At 48.6% G+C, this 14,777-nt stretch overlaps 2 protein-coding genes across 4 annotated transcripts in view; one reads left to right on the top strand and one right to left on the bottom strand.

Annotated features, from left to right (window-relative positions):
• KIF4A (kinesin family member 4A) overlaps positions 1–4,227 on the bottom strand; it is a 38,377-nt gene extending 34,150 nt beyond the window's left edge. The window contains exons 1-5 of one of the 3 annotated variants that reach the window (XM_050966224.1): positions 4,045–4,227; positions 3,132–3,249; positions 1,682–1,824; positions 1,383–1,497; positions 470–660 (exon numbers count right to left, since the gene is read on the bottom strand). In XM_050966224.1, coding sequence (XP_050822181.1) covers positions 470–660; positions 1,383–1,497; positions 1,682–1,804 — 429 coding nt within the window. In that variant the 5' untranslated portion in view covers positions 1,805–1,824; positions 3,132–3,249; positions 4,045–4,227. Of the gene's footprint in view, positions 1–469; positions 680–1,235; positions 1,310–1,382; positions 1,498–1,681; positions 1,825–3,131; positions 3,250–4,044 lie in introns of those variants that run through there. The other 2 variants (XM_050966225.1, XM_050966226.1) reach the window with 2 other exon arrangements.
• Positions 4,228–4,292: 65 nt separating this feature from the next.
• PDZD11 (PDZ domain containing 11) lies at positions 4,293–13,452 on the top strand. The gene is made up of 6 exons (XM_050966227.1): positions 4,293–4,467; positions 7,135–7,218; positions 8,682–8,738; positions 9,173–9,271; positions 9,853–9,913; positions 11,689–13,452. The coding sequence occupies exons 1-6, from the start codon at positions 4,381–4,383 to the stop codon at positions 11,727–11,729; spliced, it is 429 nt and encodes a 142-aa protein (XP_050822184.1). The 5' UTR covers positions 4,293–4,380; the 3' UTR covers positions 11,730–13,452.
• The last annotated feature ends 1,325 nt before the right edge of the window (positions 13,453–14,777 follow it).

Below are 14,777 nucleotides of genomic sequence, written 5' to 3'. Positions count from 1 at the left end.
AACATTCTAGGTGCCGTGTCCCAGGTAGCACACATATAAAGTTAGACTTAGCAGCCAGATATGCACACTGATGAGGAAAGGATGCAGTCCCATCCGCTACATAGGCTTTCATTCATGGAAAGTTATAGGTCCCTTTCTAAAGTCCTTTAGATTCTCCTTTACACCAGCTCTCCTAGTTCAGCTGCCACAACTCTACTCACTGGAGTGTTACAAGACAAAAAACCCACACCAGACTATTTAAACAGCCACAAGAGAGAGGCTTTATGATTAGGGAAAAAAAAAAAGAAGAAAGACTAGGAGACTACTGGAATCTGGCTCCAGTCCCAACCAAGCCTCCAACATAATGTGTGACCTGAGGCTTGGATTTTAATAAGCCTGGTTGCCTGAAGAATTTGCCCTATTTAAGCCTCACCTTATTACAAAGTTTGCTTTTAATTCCAGATATTTTGAAACTGTAAATAGCTTTTACCTCCAAATAAGAGACTTTCAGGGTGAATTCCCATTCCAGCCTCTGTTCTTTTTCCTGAAAGAGCAGTTTGATAACACGAGGAATGACCCCAACAGTAGGTTCATGCTCTTGATCAGCAGTGTAAGTCCCTCCCATAGAATATGTTTTTCCAGAGCCTGTCTGTCCATACGCCAAGACAGTGGCATTATACCCTGAAGAAGTAGAGAATGCCTGGAATCAGGAGAAGGATGGGATCATCTAAGAAGAGACTTTAACAGATTGGAGTATCCTAGTATGCTTCAGTGTGAAGTGTCCTCAGAAGCTAGAATCTCCAATTCAGAGAAGCATTGCCACTCATCCTCTCAGTTTACACAAAGCATAAATGCACAAATCAAGAACAAAAATCTGAACAGAAACAGATGCCATATCTGGACTATGAAATATATGGGGAGATTTATTAATTAAACCTAATTTTATGGCTGACTAAATATGCCAGAAACCTTCCCCTCCCCACCAACATATTAGGTAACCAATCTCAAAGTTTAAGTATATAACATTCAAGTGTCACACTGTAGATGAAACAATCAAATGGATCTTAACATAGAACATTACGTTCTATGGACTTTTAAGTTAGTCAGTCCATTTTTGCTTTCCTTGAAGCTCAGTGAGACTGCACAAATCATCTTGGTGGCCAAGTGGAATATCACACTAGCAGTAAATAGGCAGGATTTAGCACTCACCACTGCAGCCTGGAATTGATTTCTAATCAGAGAAGCATTTTGGTTACCTGGAAAGGTATGGTGGGCAGGGGGAACAGAGCGGATTACCAAGTGATCTTTCCTGGCTGCTTTTGCTGTTTCACTTGACTTTGTGATGCCACCCTAAACCCAAGAGATTTCACTTAGTTACTATGAACAACGCAACAGGCTCGCACCTTTGAAGATGCCCCGTATCAGAGGGGCAACAGATGTATTGAAGACTTCCTCCTGCTCAGCAGATGGGTCAAACACAAAATCATATGTGAAGGATTTATCATTGCCTACAATCACCTGTGGGAAAGATGAGAAAGCAGGTAATGGCACATACATTGCAGTTTATGAGTTCATTTACTTGATACTAAATTCAAGTAATTTGCAATGGCGCAAGTCCACAGAAACACCACGGACTCAATAGAGTGATTCTAGTGTAAGTGAAAAATGTTGATCCTTCATAGTCAAGACATCACTTACTTACCTGTTGCTCTTCAGGCACGAAGGATAGACACATCTGGCATCCCTCACTGATCTCTTTGGGGACCAAGGGGCGGCAGCGGAGTACCACACGCACAGGAATGACTTTCTCATCCTCTTTCACCATTTCAGATTACAATAGCTTCCCTAAAAAAACCAAAGACATAAAATTAAGTGCAAGTATCGTCAGCTGGGTTTCCTTTATCAGGCTTTACAGCTGGGCATTAAGACACATTCAGCTTCTACGCAGTTTGCACTGGCACAAGTTGGAAAGAGTCTAGGATTCCATTATATCACATTCACTGCACAAAGAAAGTTTACCCATATAAGTGAGAAACCCAAAGCTAGGAGTTTCTGCATAATTTAACATTTCACTTAGAAAATAAATAAGTTAGATTTTAGGACACTTGGGGCTCACTTACACTAGAAGCACTACAGTTGCGTAGTCCATCTAGTCAAGATACTCTATGCCAGGGGTTGGCAACCTTTCAGAAGTGGTGTGCCGAGTCTTCATTTATTCACTCTAATTTAAGGTTTCACGTGCCAGTAATACATTAACGTTTTTAGACCGTCTCTTTCAATAACTCTAAAACATATAACTGAACTATTGTTGTATCTAAAATAAATAAGGTTTATAAAATGTTTAAGAAGCTTCATTTAAAAATTAAATTAAAATGCAGAGCCTCCTGGACTGGTGGCCAGGACCCAGGCAGTGTGAGTGTCACTGAAAATCAGCTCGTGTGCCGCTTATGGCACACGTGCCATAGGTTGCCTACCCCTGCTCTATGCTGACAGGAGAGAGTTCTCTCATCAGCATAATAAAACCACTTTCATGAGAGGTGGTAGCTATGTTGGGGTGAGAAGCTCTCCCACTGACATTGTGCTGTCCACACTGATGCTTAGATCAGCATAATGCTGACATAACCTGTAGTGTAGGAAAGCCCTCAGAATTGTAAAGAAAACCTGCTGTACGTGATCTGAAGCAGCATCACCTACCCAAGCACATAAACATACCTCCAAGGCCTCTGCTGCTCAAAGCTTTTCCAAGGACCAGAGTAACTAATGACAACCTGACTGGTTTTAGGACTGCTACTTAGAATTTCAGTGCTAGCCTTGAAACTAACCAGAATCAGGTAATTTCACTCTGACAATGTATGGGAAAAGGATGAACAGCAACAGAAAGTGCTATACATTAGAAAGAAAGACCAAAAAACACTAAGGCTAGGGAACATGTGGAGTAGTAAAGACCCCATTCTCTCTCCTCAGCAGCAGGTGGTGGCTACACTTCTGGTCAAGGATTGCTGTAGGTTTTGCTGCAATCTCTCATCGATATTCTGCTATTAGGTGTCTGCAGCAGATTGCTATTTAGTTCGAAAGGAGGTTTTTGTTTCTCAGAAAAAAATAGTACAGATGGTAAATCAGTTTTAACAAGAGGAAAGAAGCATTTGTGTCACCTGAGGCTCTGGAGAGAGATGACCAGCTTTTCACCTCCCTATTCCCAAAATGATGTACAACCTTCACTTCGTTGAGCCTCAGTTTCTGTGTCCAGTCACCATAGTAACCGAGCCCCTTCTGTAAGAGAGCATCATCAATCCATACCATTAACAGACATGGCTCTGCCTGCCCCAGAGCTTCCCACGGGAGGAATCGTGACAAACCGACCACGAAGAAAGCTCAATAACGTTCATGAAACGCTCCTTGGAGAGAAGCCACCAGAGCCCAGGCTTGGGCTGACTCAGGCAGCACCAGCGCCTGGGGGGAGGCGGGCACAGGGCTCCACTACCCCAGCCGTGTCGCGGGGAACAAGGGCGGGAGGAGATGGCGAGCGGACCGCGGTGTTGGCAGGGGCCTCGCGGCCCAGAGCCGGTTCCGCTCCTACCACGGGGGAGGCGGACGCTGCTCCTAGCTATACCCCCGTTTCTCTAACCCCGGGGGGAAGCCGGCGGGGGACACGGCCGAGCTCTGGACCTGCCCAGCTCCGCCCGCCCCGCGCTCAGAGGGTCACGGGGACGCCATAGGGTCAGCCCAGGCCCCCGAGCCAACAACCGGGGGAGCTCGGATCCCGCCACCCGCGGGCCTGCGCGGCTCCAGAGAACGGGCCGGGCCGCAGAGCCCTCGGGGAAGCGATACCTGCCCTCCCGGAGGCCCCGTGACAACGAGCAGGCGCCAGCAGCCCGCGGCTGCGGAAAGAACCGTCACCTGCCTAAACCTTCGGCCGCCACTTACTTACCCTTCTCCTGGGTAAGCTCCCGGAGCTTTAACCGCCAACATTCAAACCTGCCCCGCCTGCCAATGGCAGGGCCACGACGTCATACGTCACCACGTTCGGGCAGAGACGTGCTCCCTCCATGTAACCAGGGGCAGTACCTAAGGATGGCGTCATCGACTCGCGCTTTGTCACATGATCTAGGTCGGTCTCGATCACATGATCGTGCTGTGGGCGCGGTGCGAGGAAGCCGGACGGCGAAGGGGTAGCGGGACGGGCTCCCTCTGGCGGAGCTACGGGCCTGGGCGCTGTAGGACGGGGCTTTTCCGCCAGCGGTGCGGCGGGACGGGCCCCGCCAGCTGAGACTGCGGGGCAGCCAGTAGCCTGCTCTCACCCCGCCGTAGCTGGGAGCGCTGTGGGGTGCGGGTGGCTCCGGGGTTCAGTGGTCCAGGCGCTCACGGAACCACGCACCTTCTCCCTGCAGAGCCGCTCCCGCGATGGACAGCAGGATCCCCTATGACGATTACCCTGTCGTCTTCCTGCCGGCCTACGAGAACCCGCCGGCCTGGATCCCCCCCCACGAGGTCAGTGCTTGGCTTGCGGCGCTCTGAAAACGGGTGCTGGGCCCTGGGGAAACTCGTTACAGCGATTTCTGCTAGGCTCGCTCGAGCTGGAATGAAGGTTCTTGTGAGAGCTCAGCTCTGAGTGAGCTGCCTTGGCTTAACCCGGGGGTAGTCTTCAGAAATCTCATATAAACCTTTACAGCTGTAGGTGGTGCTAGTGATTCTCTTAAAACGAGCTAAGCATTTACAATCTCTTTGTCAGGTTCGGTAGATTGAGATGCAAATTGGATGGAGAATAGCTATTATAATTGTCTGTAACCTTTTTTAACGTAAACATCAACTAGTTTTGTTAAATATTAATTCATTTTACACCAACAGCTTGCTCTGCCTTACAGATGGTTAAGACCACCAGTGCTCTGCCCCAGGAGCATGTAATTCAAGGTCCTCATCCTACATCTGCAGATGGACTTCTGCATGGAACTCAATTAAAAACAATGGGGGCTCATAGTAATACACAGATCCACCTATATTCATTGCAGGACAGGGGCCTAAATAAGAGAGAAACCTGCTATAAATCAGAAAGCTGAACTAGAACTTACAAGCCACAACTTGATGTTGCTAGAAACTTCCATGAAGTAAAATATTTAGTGAAAGCCATGTTTTAAATCTTGTTTTGCAGCGTTCACAGTACTGAGCCTAGTACAGGAGAACTCAAAGGTGAAATTCACTAATACCTCAAACTGCTTAATCTGATCTTTCCATCAAATATCAAGAAGCATAAAAAGTAAACAAGGTTATAAAATTTATTTTTGCTAGTTATCTCAGGCTTAATTAGTGACAGAAGAAATCTGTTTTAAAAGAATACATTTTACCTCTCCAAATAATCTTTTGAAACTTGCCCCTCTGGGTGTTCCTGATGTCCTCTTCCCTTCTGTTTTAATACAGGGGTTGCAGTCCCCCTTTATTACCATGGAGTTCCTATTTGCAGCAGCTGCTGGGACTTTTTGGCATTGATTTGCTCAGATTTCCGACCAGCTCCAGCTATCACAGGAGCATCCCTTGAGTAAAAATGGCAGTCCTCTGCCTTGCTTGAAGCCACCACACCCAGTGTCCTTGACTAATGCACGGAACCTGTTCCACCCATAGCCATTTATTTCAAACTTGACCAAAGCATTTCCTGACTACTGGGCCAATTAAGAACCAAACATTTCAGATTGCAGGAATTGATACTGTGCCAAGGTGTTCTAGAGGAAAAAGAAACAACATGACCTACTGTCCTTCCAGGTCCCCCATCTAGACTGCATTGATCAACAGCAATTGTGCCATATCCTGTGAAGTTTTGTTGTATGCATTAAAGGAGGTACTGAGGTTACAACTTTATTTGGCCCTGGTCCTCTGAGCTAGACAGCAGGGTCTTTGGGTTTCTTGGGTGGACCAGAAAGCCTAATTTTTGGGGTAGGGATGATGCCTTTTATAAGAAACAGGATGAGAATGTGGTCTGCTTAGGGTGCAATCAAAGCCCTGAAGAATCAGGTTCTAACCTAGGAGTGGGCAAACTTTTTGGCCTGAGGGCCACATTGGGGAATAGAAATTGTATGGTGGGCCATGAATGCTCACAAAATTTGGGTTGGGGTGTGTGGGGGGGAAGTGAGGGCTCTGGGGCGGGGATGAGGAGTTTAGGGTGCAGAAGGGTACTCTGGGCTGGGATCAAGGGGTTTGGAGAGCAGGAGGGGGATCAGGGCTAGGGTGGTGGCATGGGGAGAGGCTCTGAGTGGCACTTACCCCAAGCGGCTCCTGCGCAGAGGGAGGGCCAGGCAGCTCTGCAAGCACTGCCCTTGCAGCTCCCATTGGTGCATGTAGGAGCCAGAGCAGGACCAAGCTACGGCTTCCAGGAGCTGTGTGGTGCAGCCCCAACCCTGCGCCCCAGCTGGAGCGCCGGAGTGGGGCTGAGCCATGTGATGCGGCCCTAACCCTGTGTCCCAGCCAGAGTAGGGTCAAGCCGCACGGTCTGGCCCCGAACCCAGCATCCCAGCCAGAGTGGGGGCCAGCTTAAAATGGCCCCCAGTTTGCCCACCCCTGGTCTAACCACCTGATTCAACACATCCTTTAATATTGAGTGATAGTTGTTTAACATGTGATGCTGAGTTCTGGCTAGTACTGCTCTCCCCTCACAGCCTGCAGCCAACAGCAGAGATCCTTGCTTGTCCCCAATGGAATAAGGCTGTCACACTAGTTGTAGTGTGGTAGTGCACACAAGCTCTATCAGGGTCAGGTCTCCATTGTGTTGGGTGCTGTACAAAAACATAGGACAAGACAGACCTTTCCTGGAAAAGTGTACATAACAACACAAGTGAGGGTAACAAGCAAATGGCGGTGTGTGTTTTTGGGGAAGAAGAGAAGGGTGATGGTAATAGGGATGAGATCATGCTGTAATGTAGCCTTGCTGAGTGTCAGCTGGTTTTGTGATGGATCTCCTATAGCTGTACATAAGCACTTGATATCAATGACATGAGGAATCCCTGCTGGCCACCAGCCTCACCACTTTTACTTGGCAGCATACCATAGGTATCAAAGTGCATCTTGAGCAGTGACAGCATGGAATTCCTGTCTGGGGTGCAGAAAACTCCTTGGGGGGATTATGTTCCCTGCTGATTTCAGGTTTCTTACAGCGGTTGTTGCATTTTGCAGAGAATTTGCCATCCTGACTACAATAATGAGTTGACCCAGTATCTGCCTCGCACTATTGTGCTGAAGAAGCCTCCTGGGGCTCAGGTGAGAACTCTGAGGGCATGGCACTAGCCATTTCTACAGGGCCAGGTAGGGTTGACTGCTAGTTGAGGCTTGACATCAGTGTGTGCAGTCTGGTGCTTCAGTATGTTCTTGTTCTACTGTGGCAGGTTTGCTTCACTCCAAGGCACAATATGCCCCATGGTGTGACTGTCCCATGGCCTCAGGGGATGGAAGATATGGGTCATACACAAATACTGTCTTCATCTACTGCTTTCTAGGGAAGCTGTTAGCAGTGAAGGATCAGTTTAGGCTCACCTCTCCAGCCCCCTGTCATGCAACAGTCTCATTCCACTGAGAGGTGAAAAATCCTGCATGGAGACCAGTCCATGGAGAGAGATGTTGGTGGAAGGAGGTAACCCCACACCTCACTCTGAGAAGGATATCATCCTTCTGCACATGCTAAGAGACATTTTGGAGGCAGTGGTGGTGAGTTGTATGGGCCTGTGCTTCAGGAATATTCAGAGCACAGGGACTCCGCTCCACCAACGTTCAGGGGCTGGTCTCTCCCCTGGTCTTGCCTGCCATCCCTACACACCTCCCCCAGAGCATCTCCAAGCTCCACCGGCTGCCCTGAGCAATTTTAAAAGGGCCTCAGGGGCCGCTGCCACCACCAGCAGCACAGCAAGGCTCAAGCAGCTTCCTGCCTGCCCTCACTCTGTGCAGCACACCACCCCTGGAAGCGGCTGGCATATCCCTGCAGCCCCAGGGAGTGCAGGGGTGTGTCTGCATGCTGCCTCTGCCCCAATTCTGCCACTGAAACTGTGACCAATGGGAACTGTGGGGGGGGGGTGCCTTCAGGCAACAGCATGGGGAGACCCCTGCCCAGGAGTCACATGGCACCCCTCATCCCCCTCCCAACCCACTGCCCCAGCCCAGAGTCTGCATCCAAACTCCCTCCCAGAACTTTAGGCAGTTGCAGGGGGAGACTTGGACCCATTTTGGACATCATCAAAAATTATACAAACTTCCCACCCCTGGGAATGGGGCTCCTGTTACCAGGGTGACTCCCTCTCCTACTTTTATCACTTGTTAAAATGTTTTCTAGATAAAACTGAAACTGCCCCTAGAAACTGGAGGCCAGGGCATGAGAGTTCTGCTGGCCTGTTCTTGGGTGATGGCTGACAATTATCCCCCCAGGCAGTGGATGTCTTGTGGTTGAAGCACAGGGTTGGGACTGAGGAGAGCTTCAGGTTAAATTCCCAACTGGGCCACTAACCTCTACTGCTACTGCCCAGCTGTAAAATGAGGATGATGCTTCACAGGGGGCGGAAGGATTGCCATAGAGGTGCCAGTAGAGACCGTGAATGCTTCAGGGTGTTGTCTGAACCCATGGGTAACAGCTATAGGTTCTGAAGGCCTTCCCCTGCTGCCACTGGAGCAGAAGTCCCCGTAGCTGGCAGTTGTTCACATTCCACTTAACTATGAATCCTATTTTCTTCTCATAGCTGGGCTTCAACATTCGAGGAGGAAAGGCCTCCCAGCTGGGGATCTTCATCTCCAAGGTACATCAGTCTCTTTGCCATTCTCTCTGCCACTTTGTCTAGCTGTCTAGTGCTTTTTGGACAAGCTAAACCAGCAGAGTTTACCTATTTGGGGCTGATTTAGACACTGCTTGGAGCTCTAGAACCCATTGCTGTGAAATACCAACTGCCAAAGGATCAGCAATTAGGGACAACCTAGACTATACCACATCTGATTCCAATTTCTTATCCCTGTAGCTTTAATAAATCTCAGTTCTGACCCAAACCCCACACCCTGCTGTTTTGAGTGGAGCAGAGGTGGACACCACAAAGGGGAAATACAGAGGCTGAGTGGTACTACAGAGCTCTGGGGGTCTAACTTGACCTGTTTGGGGAGGGAACTCTGGACTGGTGGCTCTGCATAGTCTGATATGTTGGTTTGACTGACTTAGCCATCTCTTCTCTTCCATTTCCAGGTGATCCCTGACTCAGATGCACACAGAGCAGGGCTGCAGGAGGGAGACCAGGTCCTGGCAGTTAATGATGTCGATTTCCAGGACATTGAGCACAGCAAGGTGAGAGCTCCCCCTGCTGCTCCTGCTCAGGGATCATAGACTGCTTGTATCCATTTGAAATACATAGAGAGAAAGGGGTTTAAGGGAAGTGAGGAGAACCGATCCTGCCCCCTCACAGCATCACTCCAGCCTGCACTAACCTGCAGTTTAGGCATGCTCCTAGACCTCTATTCTTGACTCACTGTGCCTGTGGGCAGCTCCCATCTCCCCACCTATAAAATAGGAGAATGATCCTTATCTACCATGAGATTCTTCGTTAAGCGCTCACTCTTGATTTAAAGAAGTGAGTAACCCTAAAACGAGAGAAGCACAGAACTTGTCATCACAAGCCTGCTATAGGATGAGTGGGGGAGAAGCCCACTATCCCTTCCTTAATGTGTTATGGTTCAGGCCTGACTCCCAGAAGTTGATTGGATGCTAAAGCATTGCACTTAGAGCAGCAACAGTAATCAGTGCAAATTGTGTACTGGGGGTTGGAACCTCCATCTGGGTTGAAGGGGTGGCATTAGGGCAGGCCCCTTAGAACTAATTTCTGCCAGACCCCTCTGTTCATGTAGTGACTCCCTTGCTGCTGCTTCCAGGCTGTCGAGATCCTCAAGACTGCCCGTGAGATCATCATGCGAGTGCGTTACTTCCCCTACAGTAAGTTCCTGTTAATTCCCTCTCCCATGACTCAGCTGCTTCTGAAATCCTGATTGTGAAGCCTGATGCCTTGCATCCTAGCAAGGGACTGTGCTAACTCCAGCTGAACAAATACTAAAAATTTAGAGTCAAACATAGGATTAGAGTAGCAGGCTGCTGATCAGAAACAATTGCTGCTTTGATCACTCAAGATTTTATACTAGTCAAATACAACAGTAAATGAGTGACATCAAGTACCTGCATATAAACTGGTCACGTCCTAGCAAGACAAGGTTTAAACAAACAACTGACCAGCTTAAGCAGGTTCTTGGAACAGCAAGTTGTAGAGCACACAAGCAGCAATTTTAGTCTAAACTCAGGAATTGCTTCAGTAGATATAATTTGAATAACAGTGGATGCAATTGTTAAACTTTCTCAGGGGAGGAAAGATGCCAAATAGTGGTGGCTCTTTAGAATGGAGAGTCTTTTTAAAAAGGAGACTGAGCAACATGAGCAAGTTTTAAAGCCTTAGAAGTCCACATGCTAAGCAACCAAGGTACAAAGATGCAGGAAAAGCCAGGTGGTAAAATGACATGTTTGGCTCAAAGAACCTTGAATAAGTATCCTTCAGAAAGTGGAAACCCAAGCCTAATGAGGCCAGTAGAGAAGCAAACTATGGCAGTCGAATTGGATGGAAATTAGACAGAGCAAATAGCCAGGGCCACAACCGGAAAGATATCCTTTAAATCGGAGATGTAGGATAGGAGTGTGTTAAACCTCACAAGTCTATCAGGAAATCAAAAGGGGTAGGTAAAGAGGATGAGGATACTGCAGTGAAGCTAAGTGATTTCTTTACATCAGTCTTCATGATGGAAGGTGGTGTGAGATAGTGCCTCACCTTAGTTAAGATCAGGTGTCTGAACTGGAGTGTCAAAGGAAGTGCTAGAACAAGCTGACAAATCAAAGGGCACCAAATCCCTAGATTTAGCTCTACTTTCAAGAGTGCTGCAGGAATTTAGGAATGAAGTGGCTAAGCTGCCAGAAAACATGCCATTAAAATCAGTTGCTAGAGAGCAGTCCAGTGAATGTTGTATTCAGGCTGATCCTGGACCTTAAAGCTGTCACCCTCACTGTAGTAGCATCAATTTCCTTACTACTAGCCAGACATAGTTCCATACAGAGCAGGCCTGCATAACATGCAGCCCACGGAGGCTCACTGTGCGGCCTGCAACAGGGATTCATAGGGCTCTGGGCTGCCCGCAGAGATTCCCGGCCGCGGCTGAGATTTAAAGGTCTCAGGGCTCCCCAGCGGCTGCAGGCAGCCCAGAGCCCTTTGAATCCCAGCCGCAGCTCCAGCAGATGGCCTGGGATTTAAAGGGCTCAGGCTCCCCACAGCTGCAGGAGCTCTGGGCCCTTTAATTTGGCCCTGCCAGCTCCCAGCCACCTTTTCAGCTGGGAGCCCCTGATTGGTTTAAAATCAAGTATCACGGCCCTAGCCCCAACCTTCCTTTTTGGCCCACAGCTGTTTTGGTGGGGCAGCTGCTGGGAAAGGAGGGTTTGTTTCTGCAGGTCTGGGCAGTGCTTGGGCAGGGTGTTTCTGTGGGCCAGGAGGTCCTGGGGGCGGGGGGGGGGGGGCACGAGGGTGTTTCCACAGGGCTGGGGGGTTTTGACCCTCACCACTTTACGAGTTGTGCAGGCCTGATATAGAGCAATGCCTGCACTCAAATAGCAGCACCTGAGCCCATTCTGTTTGTCCTACTCTATCAGCCTCACTAATGCCTGCTTTTCCATTCCAGATTACCAGAGGCAGAAAGAGAGAACTGTTCACTGTCCCTGATAAGGTCCCCCTAATAATGGCTGCTCTGCCCTACAGTTCATTGGGTCACAGCAAGAAGACTCTGCTCTCCTCAGCACTGGGGAGATTTGACACTAAACTAGATTTTCCTTCAAGTTTCAGCTTCGGGCAGAGGTGTGACTATCCTGCTGGCTCTTTGGGTCTCAGCTCCCACAAGATCCCAGCTCTGCTCTCTGTACTGATGGACCCAATCTCTTCCTGCTGTTTACACCATAGAGTCAAGGATGTGGCAGGACAGCGAGCTGGGCTCTAAGCTCCAGTTTTTGGCTCAGGCACTGCACTGCAGAGGTTGATGGAGAAGTGGGGTATGGAGGATGCTGGGGAATGAAGGGTGGCTTCTGTAGCCAGACTTGTATCCATGGAGTGAGTGTCTGTTCCAGTATGTGATTGCTTCTTTGAAAGGAGATTCTTATGGGGTGCTGCTCTTGCCCATCTCAATGAGGTGTGAGGCCAAAGAGGGTGGGTCTGTATACATGCACCATGTCTAACTTAGAGCACAAGATAATGGGGCTGTGGTGCTGATTCTAAGCTAAGCACAGAGCAGGCTTTTTCTTTCCAACATGGTCTTAATGTCTTTTGCCCTATCCATCATGCACTGCAAAATTGTATGACACTAATGAAGCAGCTACTGCTTGCTGTGTTGGAGGGAGAAAGTAGCTGGCAGAACCTGGCAAGGGCACAGCCAAGCTACTGTCTGCCATTGCCAAGATAGGTGCCTCTACAATTCACCATCCACTGGAGTTTCCTTTAGAAGTAGGCCCTGTACTTTGTTCACAGCACAGTAGCACTTGTGCTCTGGGGAGGTAAAAGGAATAAGTGCTCTGTGTTAAGAGAACTGGGAGGTGGGGGGTAGAAATTACTGCATAGGAGATGGACTCTGCCTTGTTCTCATTGTCCAGTGGCCACTTGCTGCAGCCTGACACTACCATCTTCTCGAATTCTAGAAGATGAGTAAAGTGTTCAGCCCCTTTTATGGGCATGGCTAGATATCTTCCTCCACCTCCCACTGCTCCTTTCTAGGGCAATGGATTGGTTGGGATCCAGGGAAGAGAGAGGAGGTAACTTCAGTGAACTTTGTCTGTCCAGCCGTTTTCCTGGATTTTAAGATTAGGGCATATGCTTGTATCCCATCATGACTTCGGTGGGGGTGGGGGCGGTGGCAAGTAATTCTTAGGACTTGTTTCCAAATCATGCTTGCTGTGGTCTAGCACCAAACACACAGTTGTTCTGCTAGGTTCTTTGTGTGGCACTACTGCTTCCATTGTTAAGCATTTCCTGCTGATGATGTGGATATTATCTACTGAGGACATCCATCATTCTGCACTATCACACCATTTGTCCCTTTACTATTCTCTCCTGTTAAGATTCCCAGCCAGCTGTAAAGGGGGAGGTACCTGCACTCATCCATCCCTCACATTCCATCTATGTAAGCAAGTCACATTACCTACTACTGAATTAACTGGATGGTGGCTGTTTATGAAGCAAAAGAGAACCCACCATACCCTATGTGTTTATTGCAGTTCCTCTTAGCAGCTGACTTCTTGGTAGGAAGCACAGCAGTGAGGGGGTGTCATTATCCTGAAAGCTTCTTTGCTCTTGCCAAACAGGATCTGGGGCTAGGTCTGCCTTCCTGGGTTGGGATTTGTTCTATCGCTTTGTAGGCACCTAAAAGTCTTAATGAAAATAAAGTTAGTTTTGAAGTCTGGCTCCTGTACTATGTTTTAATTCCCTCCCAGGAAATGAATGTGGTCTGATGAATTGTACCCCCCTTCCCACACATGGAGGAAGTACAGTGAGCACAGCTCAATTGACATCAGCACTGGAGGCTAAAGTTACGTGCAAGACTCTGTCCTTAACTTCTACAACTGCAGGCACGGAAAGGGACCCTTGGCACATAAGGACACTTTCTATTGCCCACCATTGTGATTACTGGTTCAGTTCCAGAGGTGGGAACCGCAGTGCAAGTCAAGCCAAACTGAGTCAATTTGACTTTCTCTGACAAGGAGTCTGGGATGTGCCACTTAATCCCCGCCCCCCGTGGTAGCTGGTTTACTCACTTCTGCTGGAAGTTCTAGTAAACACTGCTGTTAGCAACACTGGGACTGTCTCCTCAAAAAGAGTCAGACTGCAGGAAAAGACAGCTCTAGGCCCAGCTTTTGCACCTACAGGCCAGGGTTAGACAGTCTTCTCCCCAAGCCCAGTGTTTTGGACTCAACCCAGGGAATAAGGAGGTGAAAACTGAGGACAGAACTAACACAATGACTTGTTCTCAGTAATGAGCTGGCAGCCTCACTGCTACAGGCCAACTGCTGCCAATAGGAATAATGCCTTGGGGACAAGGAACCCAAGGCATCTCCACAGCAGAGAGGGGTGAAAGTAGTGCAGAGGGCCCAGGCCCTTCCCTCATACTGATCTGCCTTTATAGCACACACATGGACAGAGTTCCACTGGCTGGAGAAGGAACACAAGTCTTATTACAAGCCAATCTCACACCCCACAAATCCAACAACTGCCTTCAAGATTAGTTTCTCTCTAGCTTCATCAGTGTCACCTGCTTGAGCAAGCAAACATCCTGGGGGAAAGTTCAATGAGCAGTTCCACACCCTGCCTCCCAGAGCCAACACCTACCATGTGTTGCAGAATGGAGAGTGCAGTGAGCAAATAGGCCTGGCAGGATTGAGTAGTGCTCAGCACAAATAAGTGTATTTGCATAGGGTCTTTTAACAGGAGACTCCAATCAGGCCCACTGAGGGGCCTATGGCCAGAGGCCCATGGACTGTCCCTAACTTACCTGCACCCAGATGACTACAAACCCACAGAGACAAACCCTAAAAATTCTCACTGAACATTCAAGCTGCTCATCCTATTTGTTAAGAGCAGGATCCTCAAGTGCAGCACTAGCTCCATCCATTTTACACCTCAGCTCCAGGACTCAGTCAGCCTTACCATGCTCTAGATGTCCCTAAACCTCTGACTGCTAGAAGGTGGGACTAGACAACAGGGGATGGACCACTCAATAAATTGCCTTGT

This window comes from Gopherus flavomarginatus, chromosome 8 (assembly GCF_025201925.1).
Source record: "Gopherus flavomarginatus isolate rGopFla2 chromosome 8, rGopFla2.mat.asm, whole genome shotgun sequence".
Classification (NCBI taxonomy): Eukaryota; Metazoa; Chordata; order Testudines; family Testudinidae; genus Gopherus; species Gopherus flavomarginatus.
The sequence above is the reverse complement of the archived record's forward strand: the minus strand, read 5'-3'. Positions and strand labels throughout refer to the sequence as shown.

What these genes read in the sequence shown, in the direction of transcription:
- PDZD11 (XM_050966227.1), top strand. Translation starts at nt 4,381, where the DNA reads ATGGACAGCAGGATCCCCTATGACGATTACCCTGTCGTCTTCCTGCCG. An exon ending in CCTGGATCCCCCCCCACGAG is followed by an intron (nt 4,468 to 7,134) that starts GTCAGTGCTTGG and finishes TGCATTTTGCAG; the next exon opens with AGAATTTGCCATCCTGACTA. An exon ending in AGGACATTGAGCACAGCAAG is followed by an intron (nt 9,272 to 9,852) that starts GTGAGAGCTCCC and finishes TGCTGCTTCCAG; the next exon opens with GCTGTCGAGATCCTCAAGAC.